We start from the raw sequence: 15,489 nt of genomic DNA, 5'->3' as shown, positions 1-15,489 counted from the left end.
AGCAACCCGTTATATTGCAAACGACCTGGTCTACTAATCGAGCCTATAATCGAGCCAAAGAGCATCATTAATTTTTCCGCCCATTCGTCGGAGATATGGTTAGAAACGACTGAAGGACAGTCAATATATTTGTTTGTAGTCGACACATGAGAAACTAGTAATTACTGAATTACCGACAAGCGACACGGTATGCGATGAACCAGATGTATTTTCTAGCATCCCGTTGAGCCTGACAGGAAATGGTATACTCTTCAATTCTAGTTTTCGGGTTGTTTGTCGACATAAGGTAAAAATCCACAGTAATTATTGCTGGTATTTTCTGTCGTTTAACTAAAAGGTTTTACCACGAGTTTTCCGTGATCATTCATTCAAACATTTTAGCATCAATGTCTCCTATATCCACTGGGCCTCCTCTTTGTTTGTACATAGCATAGCAACCGCAAAATAAGGTGTGTATTTTGCCCTCTGCTACATGAACTCTGTTTTATTCGCATAGATGGACGTTATTTACCATGCTTTTAATGTTTCTGCGCATATCGTGAAAAATCACCCACGTCTATTGTAACGGTGTGATTTTCAGCATCGAATGTTATATGTATTCGAGGTACAAGTGACATTAACCACAGATAGTGTATATTTCAGTACAGCTCTTGTCGGTGTAAACTTCATTTCTCCAAATCTCTGTTATTCATTCGTTAGCACACTAGATATCATTTACTAATTCGAATGGAAGTGGAAGTTTTATGAGGATGAAATAGTTTTTACTTTTCTTGTAAAAAAGACACGGAAATTTCGAGGGTCACATCAGGCACGATCTTGCAGATTACATCTATTTCTGTTGGTATATAAAGTGATTTCAACTTCATCGTGGATTACTCTAGAGGTTACTTCGTGTACTCTATAATGGAAGATGCCGATGATCGTCGTAAGATCACCGACGACAATGAGCGTTCAGATACGAGTATTAAAGAAACGCTCACTAACTACAGTCAGGAAAGCTCGGTTCACGGGGTTAAATATATCGGTGGCTATCAGATAGCGGGCCTGCGAAAGTACGTTCGAAATGCATCCGTTAATTTTTCTGTTTTGATTTAAAATATAACGTCTTTGCTCGATCTTTTTTGATGTTAAATTTCATAGAGCAGGCCAGTACGATACATCCTCACATAATGTTTCTTTATGATTTATTTCAGGATTATTTGGGCAACGGCGATTCTGTTGTCGATCTTTTTTTGCAGTTTCATGATTTATCCGCGCGTACAAGTATTCCAAAGGAGGCCTGTAAGTACCAAAGTAACACTAGAATACAAAAGTCCATTGCAATTCCCTGCTGTTACGGTTTGTAACCTAAATTATTTACGTTTGAGCTACTTAATGTCCGAGCCGGGCCTCAAAATCATCGCTGACTTTCCACCGGCCGGGTTTCGATATACGTACAGCAACGCCACCTTGCAGGATTTTCGGAACTTTACTTACGACGATGTGCTGCGCAAGGGCGGACACAAAATGGATGTTCTGTTTAACAGGTGTTCATGGTTAGACTCATTAATCAATTGTTCGGAATATTTTACTGAACGTCTAACAGCGTTCGGTAAGTGCTACACGTTTAATTCATTGGAGCGAGTTCGTAAAGGCGGTAAGCTATTAACAACGACATCTTCCGGTAGCGATCACGGTTTATGGTTGAGAGTTTTCGTAGAACAAGATGAATACGCGGCATCCGTTGGACTATCTGCCGGAATCAAGGTAATCTCTATCAATTCAAAAGAAATTCTTTTTTGGTTTCTTATTTTAGAAACCGTGCGCATTAAGAAAAACACCGAGTACGTTTGGGCTCATGAAATGTATGATCGTCTAACATTTTCAGGTTTTGGTACACAATCAAATAGAAGAACCATTAATTGGAGAGTTTGGGTTCGCTGTTCAACCCGGTGTCGAACTATTAGCGGCAGTTCGCGCTCAGAAGGTGCGTGTATGAATGTGGATGCTACTGTGGCAATTTATGATCCGCTAGGCGCGCTGTCAACCTGTCACGTGAAACTAATTTCTCCTCTTCGTATAAATCAAACCTGATATTTCTCTCAGATAAATGAATCCTGAATTATGAGTAAGTATTGTGGGATAAGAGAGAAAAACGCTCAACTATAAATATTTTTTTCGATGTAGATAAACTATCTTCCCGCTCCTTACGAAGGTGGAATGTGTCGCAATATGTCCGATCCGACTATCAAGAATCCGTTGAAATATTTCAAGCACTACTCGCACAGCTCATGTCGTCGGGAATGTTTCCTCAAGAAAATATTCGAAATTTGTAACTGCTCTTACAACGTTCCTGACCCAAGTAAGCATATAGTCGATGCGCTGTTTGTCTTTCAGATAGGTACATGAGTGTATTGAATTCATAAGCCAAGGGTAGCCACTGTTATCATCTTACCTAAGTTATTGTCAGAAATACTTTCGTTGCTTGATTGTTTATATATTACTATCTATGAGATTTTTTTCACAGTTTTTTTTCTCCATCAAATTCGATTTTTCTGTTCCAGAATATAAACCATGCACCATGGAACAGTTTGTGACTTGTGTAGATATCGCAAAACCAGGTTGGAACTTGTTGGCGAGATTGATATTTGAAATACATGTACGTATGAAGCAGATATAGACATTTCATTCATCAATATTTCAGAAGTGTCTGATTATGCATGCAATCCATATTGCATCCCACCGTGTACTGTGACCAACTATCGTGTTCAAGTCTCCTCAGCTCTCATGCCTTCGAATCGAATTGCGAAGTACTTTTCCGACACAAGAAATATCTCAAAAAGTTTTGCCAGGTAAATACTATATACAGCCAGCCCCCGATATACCGCCCACATCGATGCTGAGCGATTTTGGCGGTTAAGAGGGTATGGCGGTTTATCGGGGGTGTTTAACTATGTATTCGTATATAGATGTACATTGAAAGAACCTGGCGGTAGGCCCGGGGGGGGGGGAGGTTGGCGGTAAATGGGAGGGCGGTATATCTCGAGGGCTGAATGTACAGCGTTTTCTACTAGTTTTGTATTTACCGTTTGTATGTAACGTCTTATTTTCATAACTAGGAATAATTTCATTGATATGAGGGTATATTTCGAAGAACTGAATTACGATAGCATCCGACAGGTTCCGGAATACGAATGGCAGCAACTTATAGGTATGATATCGATCCTCTCTAAGAATGAATCTAACTTTAGTCTCAGCAGTCGGTTGAATGATTTCTAAGTGGTAGAGTGGTTTAAACCATCGGTCGCTGGTTTCTCCAGGGTTCATGAGTTCGAATCCTAGTGGTGACAGAGTTTCTTAGTCGAAGCTTTATTCTCTTTCTCCTTAGCAGGGCAAATGAAACATTGAACCTGCAAACATTTTCTTAATGGGGCCCAGTGAGTTTAGGGTAAAAAAGTTCAATCATTACTGCATTGTACGATTAAGATTTTCATGTTTATGTCATGGATGTATCCTATTTTATCTATTTCAGGTGATATTGGTGGGCAGCTGGGGTTTTGTTTAGGAGCCAGTATTCTGAGCCTTTATGAGATACTGGAGTTCATTATTGTTTTCGCGGTAAAATCGTTCACTAAGGTGAAAACGAGGACAGCATCGCGCGTCGGTGTTGCGAATGAAAGGCCAAACGAACAAGAAGGTAACGAAAAGAAAACCGGGTTATATTTAGAAGAACTCTACTAACATAAACAGCACGTAGCGGCGTAACAGGATTGAAGTAACACTTTTGATAATTTACGTCAGTGACATTAAACGTTAGAAAAAATCAACATTTCATACATCGAAGTCGAAGCAGCGACGTTTTCAACAGTTTTGTGTTAAATGATTTTACAAATGAAGTAGATTCATGCCTTTGGTTGGTGTCAGTGTGCGCAGGGTCGCACCGGCAGAAGCTTCAGCAGCGGTTTTCGGAATAGAGACTTTGCCGTCAGTGTCCTCGCCGCTACGACCTGCTCGAATATTCGAACGAACTTCTCGAATCATGGCTTCTTTTTGTCGCAGTAGTTCTTCAGTGCTGGCTGACAGTTTGGTCGGTAGTGGAAGCCCCAATAGACGTAGCATAACTTCGGCGTAGTTTTCCGGCCATCCGTCCCATTCTTCTTCTGGTAATAGTGCCGCATTACGCAACTTTAATTCCACATTTTCCAGTTCTGCGAATACAATTAGTCAGTAATGAATTTGCGCAAAAGAAATCGGTATCACTGAATTCAGGATATATAACTTTATCCTATAAATCAGGCAATAACCGAACTAAACTCTACGTACGCAGGATATCCCTCATCAGCGGAACGTTATCAGCCATTATCGTGGCTAACGTGTAACACGCCCAGCGACACATTTTCTTATTGCCTCGATCTCCGACAGCGTCGATCAGACATTCCAAAGCGCCGGCGTTCTTGCGAAGTTTTTCTTGATTGTCCTTACACTGATGAAGAATCTCCGATAGCGATTTGATGACTTGTATTTTGATGCCGTTGCCAAGCGGAGGGTCACCTTCTTTCATGATATTCAGCAAATCATTCAGAACCTGCACCCCAACGAACTTGCTCACTTCCGTACCACCTTAAATATGTTTTTACAAAATGAAGTATAGTAGGTCTGTGTGTTAAATAGTTTATATAGATAATCACTAAGCACTGCATTTTTATCATTTCAATTAATGTATCTAACAGTTCATAATTTCATTATAGTGAATAATACCGGTGTAGGCGTTATGTCCGATTTGTCGAATTGCATCAATTTTATCTTTGAAAGATGCATTTTCATCTTGAAGAATGCCTTCATATCGTCTCACATCTCGTTTATATGGATTTAATTCGGAATCTGTTTCTATTGAGGAGCCGTCCGCGTCTCTCTTCAGTGACAATATGTTTATAGCTTTTTTGAAGCTATCCGCAAGAATATTCATGCTGAAAGAAAAAAAATCAGCCACCCGGGTCGGTGGGTCTGGAGTAAGGAACATGAGCTAATATGAGTAGGGCACATAGCAACTAAACTGTTAAGATTGTTGCCTGACATTTCAAGTTGAATATCCTAGATCTTCACCTAATCCGGCAATCCGTGCTAACGCACTTGAATGAGGGACCACGGTAGTGATCACAGGCACTAAGGGTCTCTGAAGACAGACTACTCAATGCTACAGTCGTCTCTACGTCACAAACTTTCGTAAAATTCCTATGATGATCGATTTCAATGATATATATGTAATTTTCATACTCGCCCGTCACCAGATGTTATAAGATGTTACCAGAACAGTCAGGGATTGGAACGCTCTACCTGCAGATACTGTGTCAGCGGAGAGTATCGAAGCCTTTAAGACTCTTCTCTCCAACACCGCTTAGCTTAAAAACTCTTATTATTATTATTATTATTATTATTATTATTATTATTATTATTATTATTATTATTATTATTATTATTATTATTATTATTATTATTATTATTATTATTATTATTATTATTATTATATTAATACTAAATTTATTAGTAATGTTTGTATATATTTATTTGCGCACACCTATACACTGTGTTTCATCAACCAGTTGATGTTGACAGATATCGGAAGAAGAAGAAGAAGACTGAGGTCCCCAACGGCACATGCGATATTATCTTTTTGTACACAGGTAAAAACCTTTTCTTTGTCGGAATGCCGCTACATTTTATCCATCTTTGGACAGGCTCACCTCTGTAGAAATGACTAAATGATTTTTGTTAATACTTTGAGATAATTTATTTGAATGATTATATCATTTGCTGAATAAAGCAACATGTATAAATATCTATATATTTATACGAAACGTCGATGCGGCTGTTTTTTATCAGCTGCTCGAAACCGGTATCGTTTTCATTTCTACCATCGATAAATGGAGAGTATCGTCTTCAATCGGGTTAGTTGCTGCTACCCAAGCTTCAGTCGGTTTTATCCCATACTTGAATCTCTGGAAAAACGATGCAGAATATTGAGATATCAGTTGAGCCAAAAGAGGACAAGGTCCGGAATTCCAAAAATTAATTGTGATTCTAAACTGTCTTACCTCTTTCAGTGTTCCGGTATTGCGATAAAGCTCTTTACAAATGAAGTATGGTATGGGAACGGTTGAAATTGTAGCGATAAACCAGCCAATACCAACAGCCCAATCAGGGTAGAAATAGTCACCATAGTAGGCTGGTACTTGCTGTACTATAACATATACCAGCACAGCCTAGCAAAATATATGCCGATATATTAATTAAACATTCATATGCAGTTGAAACATCAAATCCCTTTGAAAATTTCAAACTTACCACGGTAACAATAGGAGTAACGGAACACCACAATACCTTCATGAAACACGACGGACGGTATCCAATCATAGCTTCTATATCTGTATACATCCTGTTCATTCCTGCAATTTTAGATAATGTGATTTACATATACGGTCATTCTCTCCTTTGAGGCTAATTTCAAAATTGTTCGAGCAAAATTTGACCAATCACGGTGGAAATTATAACTAGTTAGCCAAACAGGCTTACCGTATATATGTGCTACAACTATGCTTTCTGCCGCAGATACAATGAGTAAAGTGAACATACCAGTGTACCAATCTAATAATTGAAACCAATACATGCCTCCCTAAGAGAAAATATGTATTTTACGAAGCATGTCAACTAAGGTCCTTTTTAATATATTGGCGTACGGAAGCGCCTCCCGGAATTCTGCAATGTTTTGATGGTTTCGTGTGGAAAATATTCAAACTGCGAAAAAAAATTTTATTTTCATTTTTCCCATTTAAAGAAATAGATCTCTTTATAAATTTTGGCACCAATCTTTTTCGATTAAGACATTCAATACTTCATCGTCATTCTCTCAATTTGTGATCGTAGAGGACATTGATGATAACTGGGAATCAACTACGACCACCAAATATTAGATGTTTTAATCAATGAATGTGCTTTCAAAAAGACTCCATGCTAGAATGGTGAACGCTCTACGGGTTGCAGATTAAAGGACATATTACATTTCCTGAATATCTTTTTTAAACCTTTAAATGAAGTATCTCATACATGAAGATCTTAGAATCCCTACCCGACAACAGAATAGAAAACCGATCAGGAAACATACGATGACGGTGACCAGAATAAACAGCGATTTTCGCTTCCCTAAAATCTTGTACTTGTCCGTCAAAGCCGTGATCAGAGTTTCCATAATGACAAACTAAATATTGAAAAATAATAATTGCAAACATATCACATGAAAAAGTTGAACAGCTGATTAATCAGATGGCAGGCATACAGGCTTAAAAAAATGTGTTTTTAATCATTTCACTATTGTTCAAATTCTGGTTTAGATGAAGTTTTTTTGTCTTGGAATCCTGATCAAACGAATGCGTATTGATGGATACTAGAACATATCGTAGGTCTTGTTAAACGTTGACTTAAAAAATGCAGATTTATTAGACCCCTTTTACTAGAGAAGGCCGCCTTTGACAGAGCTATCACGAATCCGTTATTCCTTTTCTAAACATGCTACTCAGTCCGAGGACACAATCTACCTGCGTATCGAGTCCAACGGTTATCAGCATGATGAAAAATAAACCCGACCAGATCGCCGCTCCTGGTATTTTGGAGATGGCCATCGGGAAAACAATGAACGCCAGACCGGGACCTAATGTATAAGCAAAATGTCAACACAATGTCAAGCATGTAAGCATATTTCGCACGGTATACGCCCCACATAAAAAGCAATACAATTTTTGCGGTGAAGAAATCTAAACAATTGGTTGAAGAGCTCTCTAAATTGTATTCAACAGAAGCCGTATATTTGCATTCTGCTAAATGCAAGTCGGCGACTGAGTTAGTAAAGCATTCGTCTTAACGATGCATAATAGAAAAACTTACCAGAAGTAATGGCCTCACTAACCGTTACACCAGCCTGGTGTGCTAGATGACCGATAATAGAAAATGTGACGAACCCGGCGAAAAAACTAGTTAGACAAGTCAGCACTGGTATAACTATAGCGTCTCTGTAAAATGTAACGAACATTTTAGTAAAATGTAAGTGATGTGGGGAATATATTAAAATAGAAAAAACTACTCGCCGATAGATATTCTGATTGAATCTATTGTAGCTCGCCATTGTAATCAGACCACCGAAACCTGGACCGATTGAGTAATATATCTGCAAACATGCTTCAGCCCAGATCTACGATACAATATAGTTCTCTTCTTTAACATTTAACAGCAGACGTATTTGCTCTATTTCTATTAATGATAATGATTTACCTTGACGGAGAGAAGTTTACTCCAGTCAGGTACGATGTAATACATGATTCCATCTAGAGCCCCCGGAAGAGTAACACCTCTTATTAATAAGGCGATCAGGCAAACATATGGAGCGGTCGCCGTCACATAAATAACCTGAATCGAAAACTCTAAACCATGCAAAATCGCTGAAATTGATCATTTCGTAAGAATCCTCGTAATGAAATTTCATTTTTGGCAAAATATGGCAGTAATTTTGTGATGATTTTCCATTTTTTCAATGATTTTGACTTCAACAAACAGTGACGTCTACATAGTTTAACTAACTAGAATGTAGGCTTCTAATTTTTATAAGCAAATTACCTTTCCAGAAGATTTTACTCCTTTGCACATGCACACATAAACAATAAACCAAGCAGCCACGTGACAGACGATCAACTCCCAACGAAATCCACCAAAATTACCAATTCCATCAGTTAATTCTAGAACGTTGTACCTGAAACCAGTGCGATATGGATACGAAATACCGATAAAACTCTTAAGATGTTTCATATATTCTACAAATTGCAAATGAGACAGCGAATATTTTCTGACAACGTACTGCCAAAACTCCTCCCCTGATGACATCGGTTTCGAAGATGATTCATTCGACGACACGAAACTGATATTTGATGGTGAGTAGTTGGTGGTTGTTTCGTTCATCATCGCTGTTTGGTTTGTCTGATTGACCGACTGCTGCCCGGTAACCACACAATTCGGGGTATTCCAAACGTTATCACAGCGCCCCCAAACCGGATCCCAGCTAGTAAATGTCATACCAAAATAATACAGAATCCAGTTCATGATGCTGTTGAGATAAACTAGACAGAATGCTGAGGGTATCAACATTGCCCATCCTAAACCTGTAATAATGAACTAATTGAATATCTGACCATGGCCAAAAAAACACTAAATATGACTCAGTTCTTACCAGCAGCCATCGGACACAGCGCTTCAAAAGCTGCTATCGGACCTTTACCGGAATATTGACCAATACATAGTTCAAGAAAATATAACGGTATTCCTCCAATGACCATGAACGTGAAATATGCGATCAAAAACGCACCTACATTATAATGAAATTACGATGAGTTAACTCCAAATTCAGCGATCTATATCAAAATTTATAAGAAATCGGTATCCGACCATTTTTATGGTTAAATTCGCCGAGTAATGTTAGAAATAAAATAGATAAAATCTTTCAATCAACGGGGCCAACTATATATATATTCATTTTGCTTACCTCCGCCGTTCCGTAGACACAGGTACGGAAAACGCCAAATATTCCCAAGACCGACTCCATACCCGAGACAAGAGAGAAAAAACTCCACGTCGCTTCCCCATTTCTCTTTTTTATGCTCTGTTTTTCCTCTGTCGCACGATTCATTTTGTACTATCAACTCCTTTCCTGCTGAACCGTTGACATTTTCCGAAGCGATTTCTTGCTGAACGCCACAACAGCTTCTGACAACCATATTCGCTGTTCAGCTGTTTAATGAACTGACTCGTAGAATCATACACACGCACAGTAGATTCGCTCAATTCGTATCACCTGGGACTGGGAAATTTTTACCGAATTAAACGAAATCCGAATTATGTTCTCTCATTTGGATAGAAATAACATAGCGTAGACAGGATTTCTAGTCCATACTAAGTGAATAAAAAATACCGATTCGAATTAAACGAGTTATTAGCTTACTGGATATAATGACTTAATGAAGGGATAATATACCAAGCAGGTCTTGAATGGAAACGTTCCTTCAATGGTATAATTGAACTATTTTTATACAATGCAATAAGAATCATTACAATTTAGGGCCCACTATAAAATGCCGTCTACTCCCAATCTACCCTTTTGGCAGAAGAACGTGATTAAATATTTCAATTAATTTCCATAATTTTTCTTTTTTAAGTTGATCCGTTAAACGGGACTTCAGCTGCATTTCTAAATATAAAAAAACTATCAGCGAAATCAGTATAATTTCAGTCAAATATTGATAATCGTACATAATATATGGTGGTACATCCCTGTAACCCGTGAGCACAATGTCATATCACGTCATAGAGTAAGCGGAAGTTATAATGTATCATGGAAAAGCTAGCTTTTTCTTCTCTGTCTTCGTTAAATTGTCCTTCATCCAATATAAAAGAGAACACAAGAAATTCTTTTTCGCATAAAAATCAAATTATTCATTTTATTCAAAAGGTAGTTCGATGTATCTATTGATTTTAGTTATTACAATTAGTTCAGCAGTTTGTTAGCCTAGATAACCGGTAGTTTAGATAGCGTTATACTCCTATTTTTAAGTCCGACATCGGTAGTAAAGTTTCTTCTTTATTCTGTAGAGTTGCTGCTGCCCAAGCTTCAGTCGGCTTTAAACCATTCTTGAATCTCTGCGCAGAATAAATCAAATCAACACGAAATTAAGAGCATTTAAGAATAGGATGTTTTTAGATGTGGAGTGAGGGGGGGGGTGGTGGTTGGGATGGGAGTAGTATTAATCATGTATATTCTTTGTTGCAAGGACCCTTATAGCAAAAACCTTCCATTTAGATAATATTTACCTCTATCAATGAGCCGGTGTTGTTGTAAAGTTCTTTACAAAAGAAGAGCAGAATAGGAACGGTTGAAATTGTAGCGATAAACCAGCCAATACCAACAGCCCAATCCGGGTAGAAATAGTCACCATAGTAGGCTGGAACTTGCTGCACTATAACATATACCAGCATAACCTACAACGGATGCAAGTGAAAATATGTCATTTGAATGGATTAGGAATCAATATGTATTTCAATTGTTATGCTAGAAGAGTCCGAAAGCCGGTACTCAAAACGCACTTACTGTAGTTATAATTGGAGTGATCGAACACCACAGTGCTTTCATAAAACATGAAGGACGATATCCAATCATAGCTTCTATATCGTCATACATTCTGTTCATTCCTATAGATCAGATCGTACTTTTTCATTTGTACATGTTTCTAGAATTTTCGAAACAGTTTTGTCTCGCAGGCATCCAGTGAAATATGTTGTCATTTTCACTCTGTAGGCTATAATCAAACCCAACATAACATAGGACCAGGGCCAGACCTATATTCTCGAAACTACAGACGCGTGATTATTCATCTATAATCCAGGAAATACTGTATCTGTGGTTTAGAGAATAGGCCAGTTTGTCATTCGGTTCTCTACAATCCTGTTGATTTTGTGTATTTTGATTTAAAATTGTTCAACGCGCTAATCACAGGCTAATAAATAACGTAACTCATGCCAATGCTAATTGATAAATGTACGTGCAATTCTAATATCTAGAAAAAAATTGAATTCACCGGATACATATCATACCGTATATATATGATACAACTACACACTCTAAAGTAGATACTATCAGTAACGTGAACATGCCAGCATACCAGTCCAATAGTTGAAACCAATACATGCCTCCCTGGGAGAGAAAAAGTATAAATTCTAAGTTTTGTTAATTGAAATAGGCCATAATGGTCCTAAATTTCATTACATAGAATTTAAATACAATAAATTTCAATACAATACATTTGGAAAATGTCGTTATTTGGCGTTAATTGCTTTCAGCACTGCTACACACACGTTATGCCACCAACGTTGCGTCATCTTGGTCTGGGTCTAACAGTCTTTCACTTAACGACGCGTTAGTCGAGGAGAAAATGGACTTTTCATATCTGACTTTATACACTTACCCGACAACAGAACAAAAGGCCGACCAGGACACATACAACGACGATAAACAATATGAACAACGACTTTCGCTTCCGTAAAATCGTGTACTTATCCATCAAAGCCGTGACCAATGTTTCCATCATAACGAACTATATATTTAAATAACAATGATCTTTGTGAATAGACGCTACCACAACCACAAATAAAACAAGTTTATCTTCATCACCTTTTTAGGGCTGGATTTTCATTCCTCGGCCCATATTGAAAACTAATTATCATTCTTACGAGAAAGCGAATTTATTCAAACACTTTTTAGTTCTATTCTGAAGTAGTAAAAGACGTTCTAAGAATTCTGGCATTTACCTGTGTATCAAGCCCGACTGTCAACAACATTAAGAAAAATAAACCCGACCAAATTGGCGCTCCTGGTATTTTGGAGATGGCCATCGGAAAAACAATGAATGCCAGGCCGGGACCTGCAATAGTAAGTAAAATTAGTTATTTTAAGTACGGAATGAAATATGCATGTTAGTAAAAGGTAATGTAGCTTGTGTCTTACCGGAGGTAAGGGCCTCACTAACCGTTACACCAGCCTGGTGTGCTAGATGACCGATAATAGAAAATGTGACGAACCCGGCGAAGAAGCTAGTAAAACATGTCAGCACTGGTATAACTATAGCGTCTCTGAAAATAACCATCATGAATTAGTCAGATTTTGAGACATCGTTTTTGGTTTAAAAATAAGACTCACCGATATATATTATTGTTGAACCTATTGTAGCTTGCCATTGTAATCAGACCACCCCAACCTGGACCGATTGAGTAATATATCTGCAAACAAGCTTCAGCCCAGATCTACGATAATACAATATAGTTCTCTTCTTAAATATCTAACAGCAGACGTATTTGCTCTATTTCAATTAATGATAATGATTTACCTTGACGGAGAGAAGTTTACTCCAGTCAGGTACGATGTAATACATGATTCCATCTACAGCCCCCGGAAGAGTAACACCTCTTATTAATAAGGCGACCAGGCAAACATATGGAGCTGTCGCCGTCACGTATATTACCTGAATAATCGAGAATGTGAGCAGTTCTAAATGGATTATAATTAGCCCCTGATATCTTAAAAGCATCATATATATTTCAGATCTTCAATTAGTTCTCCTGAGCTGAGAATAGTTATTACAATGTTCACCATATATTATTGACCTTTCCTGAAGATTTCACTCCTCTGCAAAGGCATACGTAAACAATAAACCAGGCAGCCAAGTGACAGACTATCAACTCCCAACGAAATCCACCAAAATTACCAATTCCATCCGTTAATTCCAGAACGTTGTACCTGAAAATGATAAGTAGTTGCTATCAAATACTTATGGAACCGTGAAGATATCACTTGGAAGTGTTTCTATCCAAACAATACGTTTTTTCATTCTAACCACGTACTGCCAAAACTCCTCCCCTGATGACATCGCTTTCAGAGATGATTCATTCGACGACACGAAACTGATATTTGATGGTGAGTAGTTGGTGGTTGTTTCGTTCATCAGCGCTGTTTGGTTTGTGTGATTGACCGACTGCTGCCCGGTAACCACACAATTCGGGGTATTCCAAGCGTTATCACAGCGCCCCCAAACCGGATCCCAACTAACGAATGTCATACCAAAATAATACAGAATCCAGTTCATGATGCTGTTGAGATAGACTAGACAGAATGCTGAGGGTATCAACATTGCCCATCCTAAACCTGTAATGATACAGACCTGGTGAAAGCTTGGACGGTTTTGGCATTTTGTGTTTAATTTACAATCTGTATGTTAATAATATATACTGTAAATCTTACCCGCTGATATTGGACATAGCGCTTCAAAAGCGGCTATTGGGCTTTTACCGGAATATTGTCCAACGCATAGTTCAAGCAAATATAACGGTATTCCACTTATGATCATAAACGTAAAATAGGCGATCACAAATGCACCTAGAATTCATGAATGAGAAAATGAATGAATGACAAAAATATCGGTCGTTTTTCTTTTTATTAAGTTTAAGCAAACGCTCACGAAAAAAAGGATCATTCGAAGGAATTGAATGAATTAAATCACTTACAAAAAGAGCTTCATACAAAACTAGAAAAAAGTTTAGTAATTTTTTACATAAAACAGATTCAAAACGATTATTCCGATCATGATTAATGTGCGGTAACATGTCGCGTTTCATTATGAATAGTGTCTACACTATGAATAAGCGATCGTTTAGAATAATTCACGACCTGCATTGAATGCAATGGAAAATTACACGGCCTTCAAAATTTTCGTCAAACACAAAAACCAGACAAAAACCGGAGTAAGAAAAAATGTTACTACATATAGTAGTCGGCTCGATGATAGAGAAGGGCTACGACTGCGCTGCCTATTTTGCATGCAGCCGTTTTTAGCTGATGTAAATTTCTACAAGTGGAAAATCCATGCATGCGGATTAGATTAGATTATTCCTCATTGCTCCAAATTATACATAAATTTTCAAAAACATTATTCAATTCGTCACCAATTGTGACAGGGATTTGTCGCAATTGAGAATGAACAAAACCAGTATCATTGGCTAACTAACCCCAGTATCCCTGTATATTTATCATACAGGGATACTGAATTTTGTTTAAGCTACATTTGGTACATAAGCGAACGCCCCTTGGTATGTTTTGGTATCTACCAGTATCAACAGATGTGGGTGATTAGAGCATACTGTAATTACTCAGCAAAAATGACTCATTTTATTATTTCTCAATTGATGCTAAAAAACCCTGATATTTTTCTCGTAACAGTGGCCATACATTCTGCATGCAGTTAGTTAGGCTACGTATGAATTCGATTCCAGAGTTCAGTGTAATCAGAAATTAAAGCAATAGAGTTTTAGATATCAACCAGATTTGTATCATTTCTGCGAAATCTTTCAATATTGAATAAAACATTCAGATCAGTCATTGAATGATGCAATATAGATGCATCAGCGTATATTTGTAGGTGCTTATTATGCTTACCTCCACCGTTCCGTAGACACAGGTACGGAAAACGCCAAATATTCCCAAGACCGACTCCATACCCGACACAAGAGAGAAAAAACTCCACGTCGCTTCCCCATTTTTCTTTTTTATGCTCTGTTTGTTTTTCGTCAGATGCATCATTATGTATCGTTAGCTCCTTTGTCGCTGCTGAGTCGTCGACATTATTCGAGGCGACATCTCGTCGAGTTCCGCAACAATTACTGAAAACCATTTCGCCGGTTTCACGACATACCTACGGATGGCTCGATGAACGTGAAGTGGTATCGACTAAAACTTGACTGGAGCAGTCAGTCGTGCGTACGACAACATACGCTAGAGTATACGCTCTATATCAATGTAACAAGCTCGTTCAAGCTGTTCAAACAGGTTTTTTTTATTCTTTTCAGCTTATCGATTGGTTTTTTATAAATAAT

General features: G+C 37.9%; 3 protein-coding genes across 3 annotated transcripts; 1 reads left to right on the top strand and 2 right to left on the bottom strand.

Moving 5' to 3' along the window:
- Positions 1-903: 903 nt before the first annotated feature.
- Positions 904-3,720, top strand: LOC141907218 (acid-sensing ion channel 4-B-like). The gene is made up of 5 exons (XM_074796797.1): positions 904-1,052; positions 1,194-1,746; positions 1,868-1,966; positions 2,167-2,341; positions 3,512-3,720. Exons 1-5 carry the CDS (start codon positions 904-906, stop codon positions 3,718-3,720), a joined length of 1,185 nt encoding a protein of 394 aa, XP_074652898.1.
- Positions 3,721-6,416: 2,696 nt separating this feature from the next.
- On the bottom strand, positions 6,417-9,791 carry LOC141907217 (sodium- and chloride-dependent glycine transporter 1-like). Its single transcript, XM_074796796.1, has 10 exons — positions 9,560-9,791; positions 9,248-9,382; positions 8,879-9,179; positions 8,641-8,773; positions 8,299-8,433; positions 8,115-8,218; positions 7,915-8,039; positions 7,569-7,681; positions 7,103-7,231; positions 6,417-6,422 (listed from the first exon to the last, which is right to left on the bottom strand). Exons 1-10 carry the CDS (start codon positions 9,789-9,791, stop codon positions 6,417-6,419), a joined length of 1,413 nt encoding a protein of 470 aa, XP_074652897.1.
- Positions 9,792-10,491: 700 nt separating this feature from the next.
- On the bottom strand, positions 10,492-15,452 carry LOC141907648 (sodium- and chloride-dependent glycine transporter 1-like). Its single transcript, XM_074797361.1, has 13 exons — positions 15,053-15,452; positions 13,862-13,996; positions 13,465-13,765; positions 13,228-13,360; positions 12,951-13,085; positions 12,764-12,867; positions 12,572-12,696; positions 12,376-12,488; positions 12,033-12,161; positions 11,662-11,761; positions 11,159-11,259; positions 10,882-11,049; positions 10,492-10,710 (listed from the first exon to the last, which is right to left on the bottom strand). Exons 1-13 carry the CDS (start codon positions 15,285-15,287, stop codon positions 10,606-10,608), a joined length of 1,884 nt encoding a protein of 627 aa, XP_074653462.1. The 5' UTR covers positions 15,288-15,452; the 3' UTR covers positions 10,492-10,605.
- Between the last annotated feature and the right edge of the window lie 37 nt (positions 15,453-15,489).

Source organism: Tubulanus polymorphus, chromosome 6, assembly GCF_964204645.1.
Source record: "Tubulanus polymorphus chromosome 6, tnTubPoly1.2, whole genome shotgun sequence".
Taxonomy (NCBI): domain Eukaryota; kingdom Metazoa; phylum Nemertea; class Palaeonemertea; order Tubulaniformes; family Tubulanidae; genus Tubulanus; species Tubulanus polymorphus.
The sequence above is the reverse complement of the archived record's forward strand: the minus strand, read 5'-3'. Positions and strand labels throughout refer to the sequence as shown.